This window comes from Trichoplax adhaerens, genomic scaffold, assembly GCF_000150275.1.
Source record: "Trichoplax adhaerens TRIADscaffold_1 genomic scaffold, whole genome shotgun sequence".
In the NCBI taxonomy this organism is placed as follows: Eukaryota; Metazoa; Placozoa; class Uniplacotomia; order Trichoplacea; family Trichoplacidae; genus Trichoplax; species Trichoplax adhaerens.
The window spans coordinates 8,832,081-8,843,182 of NW_002060943.1; the positions used below are offsets into that span (position 1 = coordinate 8,832,081).

The 11,102-nt window shown below is 33.7% G+C and overlaps 2 protein-coding genes across 2 annotated transcripts; one reads left to right on the forward strand and one right to left on the reverse strand.

Moving 5' to 3' along the window:
• Positions 1 to 3,282: 3,282 nt before the first annotated feature.
• Positions 3,283 to 5,448, forward strand: TRIADDRAFT_52300 (uncharacterized protein; the record flags this gene model as incomplete). The annotated part of the gene is made up of 4 exons (XM_002108099.1): positions 3,283 to 3,376; positions 4,471 to 4,622; positions 4,830 to 4,932; positions 5,330 to 5,448. The coding sequence occupies 4 exons, from the start codon at positions 3,283 to 3,285 to the stop codon at positions 5,446 to 5,448; spliced, it is 468 nt and encodes a 155-aa protein (XP_002108135.1).
• A 1,151-nt stretch (positions 5,449 to 6,599) lies between these two features.
• TRIADDRAFT_20168 (uncharacterized protein) lies at positions 6,600 to 9,203 on the reverse strand (the record flags this gene model as incomplete). Its single annotated transcript, XM_002108832.1, has 13 exons — positions 6,600 to 6,659; positions 6,767 to 6,868; positions 7,013 to 7,126; positions 7,239 to 7,324; positions 7,452 to 7,578; positions 7,677 to 7,729; positions 7,855 to 7,916; positions 8,034 to 8,125; positions 8,236 to 8,349; positions 8,467 to 8,558; positions 8,632 to 8,698; positions 8,830 to 8,886; positions 9,141 to 9,203. Coding segments are annotated over 13 exons (1,089 nt in total), but the record flags the coding sequence as incomplete, so codon positions are not given.
• Between the last annotated feature and the right edge of the window lie 1,899 nt (positions 9,204 to 11,102).

Below are 11,102 nucleotides of genomic sequence, written 5' to 3' on the forward strand. Positions count from 1 at the left end.
TTTACAACTATTGACTAACTGAGCTGGTATTGTTCCAATAAGTATTGTTGTTTTCTTTCCGTTCGTGATCATTGAGTTAAGTTCGTGATCGAGATTCAATTTTACTGTGCAATAATAAAAATGAACTACGTATCAACAAATTAACCATTGCCATTATTGAAATAAAATATCCGACTGGGAGATATTGTGATTCATACAGAAGTTATGATTACTTCTCAGAGCCCATGAATATACGCGTATACTACGCGTATACTAGACTAGTGATGAAGTTACATCTTCAATCATAGAGGATTGAAGAAGTTATCATGAGCATTATACTTTTACGCATATTTTGATACAATTGTGAAAATTTGAAATTGTTGTCTACAGCTATGTCTACTGTAAGTAAGTATAAATGGACAACAATTGTATGGCGCAGCCTGACGGAAAGTGAATGCATTGGCATACGCATATCTTCTTGTCTACGATTTATTATCTCTTATAATTTAAACACCGACATTATTGAACAATACAACTGCGTCTGTTGACGTCTAAAAGTAGAATGAATACATTAGCACACCTTATGGGCTTCATTAGTTAAAACTAAACTTTAATCTGATAACATTTGAAAACTTTCAAATGAAATATTAAGGGATAATTTGGGAAGAGTTGTGTAGTAATAGCATGCAATAGAGTAAGATTTTCAAAAAATTATAACACACCAGTATTTAGGTGTGCATGTGACTACATTTTTCGACGAGAGAATTTGATTTATGAAAGGAATGATTAATCTACAGTATTCTATACCGACGACGATCATGACTCTCTTCATAGGTGATACTTTTAAATCCTAGTATTTCAATGTACAGTATTTCATTTTCATTGCTTTGTATTCTAGATCGGTATACAACATAGGCGAGTAGCTTAACCTAGTGGGAATAATCGCCTTCCAGGGTTGTTTGTAATAAGTAAACATCCTACTTGCGAATGGACTAGTTAGTAATGATCACAGCTGACTTGAAAATGCACACAAGTGGGTATCAAGAAATAGAAATACAGTAATGTATTATTATGAATAGTGTTTTTAAAAAGTTAATGCATTCTACTTTCTATACCAAATTGCAGATTACAGAATATCATTGTAAAGTAAATAATATCTTAAGATTTATACTTTAAGGTGAAAGATAGAAACAGATCAATTTAATAACATCGATACGCATCCACACATATATTGAACTACTCGTTCACTTGCCATTCTTGCTTTCATGCGGCATCTTGCATTGCAAAGTAGTCACGAATGAATCAAATGTTACGGTTCAAGTGAATATAGAGGAGGAAATATCCTAAAAAAGTACAATTTCAAGATTCATGGTTATCTTGAGAAATACAGAAAAGATTTGATATGTTTACGTTGCTATTGAGACAGTACAGTACTGTAGGGACTATTCATCAGAGAAAATACGGTATATCCGAGTTGGATATTGAGCTATGGTAGATATTGGATGCAACATGGTTACAACTGCTCATGTTATAGATCAACTAAAAATGGTTTTACTATCTGGGGTCCAAACATACATTCATTACACGTTAAGTCGAGTTGAGCCATTAAGTGATACTACTGAAAAATGGTTTAATCTTTGCTTGGACTAACTGTAAATCTCCAAGTATTGGTACAAAATACAAAATATAAAAATAATCAATACAGTCATTTCAGAATTATAGCATTGGAAAAGCTGCAATAATAATGAATAGCCTGTCATTGGAAGATGGCTAGATAAAGTTACCTAATGATTCAATGAAAAAAAAGATACTCTTGTATCGACGACGATTTCTTAACTGTAAAATCAAAATGTTATCATGTCGATAAGGGCATCGTATCATTTAAAAAGTAAAGTACAGTAGTTGATGATCACCTTGATATTGGTATTTTGGACTGGGAATAGCGAGTTGTGACACAGTCAATCACTCATACGTTTACACGTACCTTCTTTTACAAGGCAATCGTTTTCAATTGTCTGATCCACAATCTTAATTCACGGCTACTTGGACAGGTTAACTGCGTGATCATAACCAGATTTGGAAATAAATTGTTACTTGAATATTATGCTATAGAAACGTTTCATTTTCTAGAATTTTCACTTCAAATTCCTTTCTTACAAAGTGATGGCACTCACACTGGCGCTGTCTGACATCTGCGGACTGTAGAGTATCCGGTACGGCCTTTCATCGATTTACACTCCTCCTACAGTATACAGTACAGTCGGTAACCAGAGTGCAATACTGTAAAGTGTATAGTGTACGTGTCTACTGTCTACAGTATACTACCGTGTCACGAACGACGGAAAAGAAAGAACTTTCTTTCAAAAAAGTGACAAAAATGGCTGTTTGTCAAGGGTTTTTTACTGGTAAAGACACCATGACGTCAGCTAACTCAGATACAGAAAATGGGATTTAGCGTCTAGGGTTAGGATTAGGCTTTGGCTAAAGAATTACTACTACTACAGTATTGCCTTCATTGAAGTTGGCTTGCCATTCTAAGGCTTGTCCACCGTCTGAAGACAGATGGCTAGACGGACACCGATCTTGAAATGATCAATTGAATGCAATATACTGTACTCTACAGTATGTCCAATTCAGGGCAAGTACTGTACTGTACTGTACTTGTGAGCATGTCAACCCGATTAACCAGAATACGGTACGTGCAGTTGGACTATGGACCAGAATGTGGAAAAAGAGTAACTTGTAGTATGGATCTTCTGTATCTTTTTTCTTACTCTCTACCATGAATATGGATAACGTTATGCAACTGTTTTCAAGCAGAAATGATTGAAAATAAAACAGGATTCAATGAAATATTACTTACAGTTAATCTGTGGAAATAAGTCTATGACGGAATGGAGATATTGGCGAGTGGAAATTGTAGCAAAAATTTAAAGACGATCCAGCATCTGTCCACAAGTCCGACCGTCTGAAGATATTCCAGTCTGTACTACTACCCAGTTTAGTCCATGTGCCACCAACGTCTCTGACATAATACTCTCCATCATACTGTATAAGTACTATTTGCTGCTGAGTCAGCAGCAACCTTTACTCGATTTCACAGATTGGACCTCAACTTCCATTCATCTTGTTCGTCGGGCTGGTGGTTGGATTAAACTCTTGTCCTATTTCATTTTTGTATCGAATTTGCTACTCATTTCAACGTCTTGAAATTGCTGAATTCTGCCTCTTACCCTTAACCAGCGCCGTATACTTGTTATTAGTTGTTAATTTAATTGTCAACCTACTTCCTTCAAGTCAGCAATGACAGGAATACTTGCAAAGTTGCCTGCCTATGTAAAAGGAACGGTGGTCAAAGGCTTCGGTCGAGGCAGCAAAGAGTTAGGGATTCCAACAGGTACTGCATGTTGATCATGAAGTAATAGACAATCTACCCTATACAGTCAACTCTTATCAGTCCTACGTTAAGTTAATACGTTAATTTAGTCTGCTAAGTCATTTGCACCTTTCAAGATTGTTAACTGATACTTGTGATTCTGATCCTTTATGCCACAGTAGTAAATAACAATAAAGTGTGTTATAATTAATTTATTAATCATTATTATTGCCAATGTTGTTTCAGCAAAGCGTACAAAAATCCATGTTGAAGGGATAGGCCCTATTGCTCATGTTACTATTTACAAATAGTTTCTCAAGATTGTACTTCACTAGCACTAGTGATTACTGCTGTAGAATAAAAGAAGGTGCAAATAATCTGATCAAAATGACTTCAATTAACTGACCGAGATCATTTTCAAGATCTGTATACAGTACACTTATAATTCAATACATAATGTCAAGTCAAAGCTTTGCTGCATTTATAGTTAATGGCCAAGATCTTGTACTTTGGACTATTAAATAGTGCAATACTGTACAGTGTACGCGTATAAACCATTCACATCGATTTATCGCTCAACTCGATCATATCACTTTTAATCTTAGATATACAAGTCATATATATTTAACTCTTGATTCGAATTCATAGTCCAGAAGATTATATATTCAGATGCGATGCACTGGATGCTCATCGAAATCAAAGCATTCGTACTAGTACTGTGTATAAGTCATTGTTGGGACGTATTACTGCATATCATAGGTAGCCTGTATCTGTGTCTACATATCGCAGTATACGTAAACTCTAAAAACAAGTTACTACAGTAGTTACCAACTAACTTAGTGCAGCCTTTAGAGGCGCCTAGGGGCCATATATCGTTGCGCCAGCTCATTCACCTTGGCATGAAGGTGAATACTGTAGTGCAAACCAATTGTATGTCTTAAAATTTTAGCCTCTACTAAATTTTGATATTCTCGAAAATTCAACATCAACAGTAAAATAAAATAAATAAATGCAGAATTGATTGTAGTAAATATTAAGCTTGACCATGGCAGTGAATTAAACAGAATTTCTTGAAATTAATTTTCTTCTTGTTCTATTGCACTAATCATACGTAGCGAACTTTTCGGAAAATGTAATGGAATCATTAGCTGGAGATACTGGAAATGGAATATATTTTGGCCTAGCGGCGGTTGATGACAGTCCGGTTCATAAAATGGTAATGAGCATTGGCTGGAATCCATACTATAAAAATACCAAAAAGACCATGGTAAGCTCGTTCAAAATCATTATCGGTGTTGGTAGCGGATACCTTTATTCGTTTTGCTATTATTTACCTAGCTAAAACTACTTACAAGATCGTAACTTGATAATACACCAACACTTGATCATACGAATATACTAAATTCATAGCCAAATTGGCTTTCTATCTTGTAATTTAATGAATTGAATTAAATATCAACTATTTTGCTTATAGGAGGTACATGTAATTCATGACTTTGAAAATGATTTCTATGGTTCGGAGCTACGGGTTATTGTACTAGGACACATTAGACCAGAAAAGGATTTTTCTTCCCTAGGTAAGAATTGAAAGTAGTGTTACTACAGTATCTGGCTTTGTTTTATCCGCCTTGGAAAGTGAAAGGGTTTAGATTTCTACCTTGAAGGCACAACTTTACGAGTTACTTTAACAAGATGCCATTTCTTATGTGATTCAGTAACTAGTTATTAGATCATATCGTAATAGTCCTCAGTATTCGTTGTAACACTTCCTATTTGATTCTAGCTACCATTACGTAAGCATCGCAATGATACATTACAGTAAATACTGTCTGTACAGCCAAATATGGATTTTGCTAACAATTTACTTGAGGCAATTCTTACTGCACTCTGACGTTACTTCAGTAACGTCTATCGGTGTGAAAGTACTTTGTTATCCATTCTGAGTAATATTTCTTCTATTCTATGATGATATAGACCAGCTTATTGCCGAAATACACAATGATATCAGAATTGCAAAAAGTAGATTAGAAGAACCAACTTTCAAAGCATACTATGAAGATCCATTTCTGACTAAGAACTCTACGAATAAATAGATTGATTATATTATTAATTATTGGTGTGCCATATCCAGCAAAAACACAGTGAACGTAATTGATTTTCGAGATTGGATTAATTCTATAATGATTGAAATATCGCACAAGGTATCATAATTTTAATCGCTTGTAGACTTAAGCCAAATAATAATGAGTTTGATTTGACCTAAATTTTTACGTAAAATATCTCCGTTACTGTCTGGTACGGGTGATGCAAATCTAAATAAGAAAATAGCGCACAATAATGTTTGAAAAGTTATTATGTTCGGTAATGTTACAGTATCTTAAGTAACATTAAAAAAATTTTTTAATTACTATAATATAATTGTTGATATTATTCCAATTCATTTTTTTATATAATTTATTTCGCTGTAAATTAACAATAAATGTAGTGGGTTTGAAACTGCTGTAACTTCAATTTCGCGATATTACAGAACTTTTGGCACATCAAAACCCGTGACAAAGCCTTGCACTACAGGCTCAATCTCATTAGCATACCGTATTGATTGAAAGCGTCGCTTCATCGGGTCAGCTCTCACGCTATTATACTGTAATATAGTTAGATTTCTAAGGTGAGAGCGATTGCACACCATTCGTTAATTTACACTTTACGCTATTGGAGGCTGAGATAAAAATCTAAAAATATCTCACACTTTCGAATAAGTTACAAGACGATGACATGCCATTATGCTTATTTACCGATAAATTAGTCAGATGCTATACTGTGCACAACATTAGAACGCATATAAATTATAGCAAATTTCTATGAATGATGTCACTCGCAGAAGTGTTCAGGAATGTCCATAGACCTTTATTTTATAATATTTTGGCGAACAAAAGAAGGAAATTTTCACTCTATTTCAGGTTAACTTGCTAAGTTCAGCATAAAGGTGCAATTCAATAGTATATTTGCAAATAATTATTTAATTCCAAATAGGACGAAAATACTTTATCTATAACAACTGCAACAACATAATTGTTAAAATACTATAAACAGTCCTCAAAAAACCATTTGATGCATATGTAAAAACTTCAATTAGAACTTAGGGTGATCACTAAGGGAGTAAATTTAAATAGTATTCATGACACTCCAAACACATCTGAAAGTCTTACTGGCCGTGAATATGTGTGCTTTGTAACTGAATAATGGGCTAATTACCGTTACTAAGTGATTTGGGAAATAAGCCTTGCCGAACATAGTCCTGTAAAATCTAGTGAAGTAAATCGTGTAATAGCATACCATAAAATAAGATATTTTCATATTCGATGCACAAATATAATAAGAAAAAGCTTAGTAATGAATGTGTGTATTACATACCATTCTCAAAGATTCCGTAGTTAAATTTGGATACTCGTATGTAAATCCTGATTTCTCAATTTTTGAGCCATCAACATATAAATGTTTGTTGTATAATAACTCCTAAATACATTAAGAGTCCAACATATAATAAGATAGTATGCTATGTTAGCAGACAAAACGATAACAATAGTAGTGGTACGCGTACTTTACAAATTTCTTATACAAATTAGCTATTTTGAGCGAAATATGAAGAATTTTACTTACCTGATCTAAGTAAGGGCTTAACGGTGTATTCGTAATGTTATCTCTTTTGCAAGCCTTTGACCACGGTTCCATGTGCTTTTCATTTGATTCTTCCGAAATAGTGGAAATTCCTAGCTACAGTGAAAAGATCCGAAAATATATAACCTGTTACGACTCTGAATACGCCTACTGTGAACGATTTGTTTCACTAAATTTCTATATTTTATTCGTACGTATTTCAATTTACCGAAGCTAAATTTGACATAACGGTATTAAAGTAGTCGTGCTTTATTCCAAATATCTCCGATATACATTGACTGATAAAACCTTGAGCTAAGCATATGCAAAAACAACAAACAAAAAATTAATATCTTAACAATAAATAAATTGCATGTAATTATACAGTAGCCTCCAAATTGAAAGTCAACTTGATTTCGTAGACTTCCAAACTTAAACTAACTTGTATCTCCCTTATCAGCTAAATTGTAAACTTCGCCTTTTTTTCCATGTATACATACATGCCAAATTGCACGGCACACATCGTGAACATGTACCGTGTTCAATCGGAGATCACGTCCCCACAATAACTATATAAAAGTCAGAAAATAAAATTTAAATTTAAAAAAAATTTGTTGCTATGCCTTAAGTATACTATATTATATCATAGCAATCCAATGCCAAGAACCTTCATCTTTTCATCTAGTTCTTTGTACACAGCTCCGATAATCAAGCGTGGTGCTAATCGGAACAAAACGTTACATTGTAAGTATGAGTCGTAACTATATTTGTTAAATTATTTCAATATAGCCATTTCTAGTACGGACAGATTAAGAATTAAGGCAGCAAAAGTAGAGCAAGCATACTTAAGCTTTGGCGGTCTCCAAGACCATAAATAATTGCTGGTCTCAAAATTGCGTAATTTAGTCTGTCAATTGTAAAATTTAGGTGCCATATATACCAAAAGTTAATACTTTATAAAGATTTTAATTGTTTATATGTACATATATTCGCATAATAAGTATATTTATCAAGTATCACCTACCCTGAGATACTTTCCAACCCCTTTTCTGCTTTTAACTTATATTTTGCTATTCCTGTCCACGGATTGAGTTTAGATTCTTCATTACTTCTTTTCTATAATTACCAAGTAGGTAGAAATATTAAAAAGGTTGATTTACTAATTTATATTTAGCATTATGAAAGCATTTCAAACTGCTTTGAGATAGGCACAGCCTATTTATTACCTTGTCGCTACTGTAAACTTGAGCCGTTGATAGCTCAATGAATAAATGATGATTGTGCTTTGCAACTTCCTTAGCAGCAAGTAAGCTCAAGCGATAAATCCCTTCTTCGTATACCTGCACAATATGTGTATGTGTACCAATATAGAAGTAATGGAATGCGTTACCAAAAAAGTAAGAAATCGTGAGATAGCGAATGAGTATCAATTACTAAAATACAAGTTATCAGCTTACAGAATTGTCTTGACCGTATCTGGTAGCAGCGGCACAATTTATAATGAATTCAAATTCGCCTTCTTCACAAGTAAATACTTTTTCTAGAGATGCTAATGACAGCAATATGTTTGTTATTCTCATGATTTTATAGGAATTAGGGTTTTATTTTTTATGAGATTAAACACAGTTGCGTACCCTCATTTAAAAGATTAACGGACTTGAATTTTACTCTTTCATCTGAAATGGCCGCCTAAAATTTTATTGCATACGAAAGAATGAATAAAAACGATATAAGCGGCCGCACAAATTTGGCTAAGTTAAGTTATTTAAAAATGTAGCCACATCGTCCATTCAATGCGTTGTCTTAAAGTTATTTCAAACCTTGTGAATATCGTTAAGCCACGCCATTTCAGGTGGAACTTTGTCAGCTAAGCAGATCTATAAAGTATCAATTTTAGAAATAAATAGTGTTACTAACTGAAGGTGCCTAATGGCTACATCTTTTATTAGCATGATCTGTAATACTATCTCAAAAAACTAGTCAGCTACACCCTAATTAAGACCTCAAGAAATATATTCGCTATGATGGCGGTTATATAATACGTATGAAAGAGTACGCATATAAATAAGGATCGCATACTAAAATATTAACCCATTTCAGTATATTTGTAGATTCCAGTATCAATACTAACCTTGGAAACCAAATCATTTTTAATCAAATAGGTAGCTAAATTTCGACCCACAAATCCAGTACCTAACCAAAACAGTACCAGAATAAAAGATTTAGAAATTTTAATCTATTCGTCTGTAAAGGTTTGTTTCATAAGGTCAAGTAAATCTTTTCCACTATACAATGGTATTCAGTACTTTAGTTCTACTGTATAAGAAGGACAGACAACTCCATGATGATTAATTAATTATCACATGCACATCAAGCTTTCAATGGCGTAATATGATATACTTTATTAGATATTCATGAGATCGCATATTTATCCGGATCATTGTATCACCGTAGCACAGTGGAGATGCGCATGGTAGATCATGACAGTACTGCAGTATCTGTTACTGTATGATTGCGTATCATTGCATTGTATATATATAAATTTATTGACTGATTTATGGATTACAATCATGAAATCTTGTCAAGTAGCCCAAACGTGGCATCAAAACGAAACGCATAACAGATCGATATACTTGCATGATCACTTCTTGAATGAGAATACAACACGAAAGTGAAAAGCAAGAAGATAAGCTCTTGGACCTCAACGGTTTTTAGCTCCTATTATGTCATGGGTTACAGATTCAACATTTCAAAACACACTGATGCAATTTTAATTATTGTTAAGCATTCCCATGATTACCAGACCTAGTCATTTCCATATGACTTATCCAAAAATGTTGTTGAAACGACTCAACGTATATTTTCAATACACTTGTCTAAACAGTTCTGTCATGAAGGTATAGAGGCGTTTCAGCAGCATTTTTGGATATGTCGCTAGGAAATGACTGAAGTCTAAGGGTTAGGATATTGGTACGCGAATTAGCTTATTGGGGTAAACGCCGAAAATAAATAAAGCTTACTTTCATAAGCTATACAGTATACTACACGAGTATACACGTATATAATGCTCATGGCAGAGATCCGGATTAATTTCATAACCATCGCTAGTCAACAATTACAAAATATTGATACACATACAGTAGTTAGACTAGTAAGTAGTAACTACCCTATGAGAAAAATACATTGTTTACAATCAAAGCTACGCTAGTCGCTAAGTTCGTTTTAAACTCCACAGTTGTATCATAATCATTCCATTTTACTTTTCACTTGTAATCATAGCGCTACTGTATACTGTAACTATGCTAAGACCAATTCTCATCGGGGTAAAGATTAATTAACTATTTAGTGGATAATTTTCTACAATAACAGGCCTTCATCCATCAGAAGATCCATGATGATTGATATTTTTTAGGCGTTTTATTCATCCTTTTTAGTTTGTACTATTCCGTATAGCGAATGAAAGGGATGGAATTGTACTGTACTGTAAAACCAACGAGGCAAAGGTAAAAAGAAAGAAAAGAGGAAAAAGCCTAGGCGGACTCTGTACAGTATAAGTATAGGAGAGTATGTTTCTTTTTACTATTTTCTTTTTTTGTTTTCAGTGACGCAAACAAGAACAGCCAATACAAAAGATTTTAACGAGTTTTTCCTTACTTACTACAGTTCAAATTATTCTCTATTCATTCTACAGTTCTAGTCAGTTATGTCTAGAGGGCGATTACTTCAATTCATACAATGCGAGACAGTATTAATTGAATTATGGCACAAAAGAGAAAGTAAAAATGGAAAAGTTTCAAGTATCTTTCGCTACATCTCGCTCTAATTAAAGATATGTAAAAATTGATATATCGCACTATAGTTCGTTAACGTTTGTTAAGACGACGACAATTGGATCAAAAAAACTACTGTAAATGCTCAAATTGAGAAAAAGTGTAAAATTCATCAATGCTTTCAAGCCTTGCATTTCGTAAGCAACAAAACGATTATCGAGCCTTGAGCGATACCCTAGCCATTGCACTGTAACATAGCGCTTTGTCCTTGATGTTTGTATAAAGTTACCAAATGATAAGTAAGATCGCTTTATTCGGTAAAC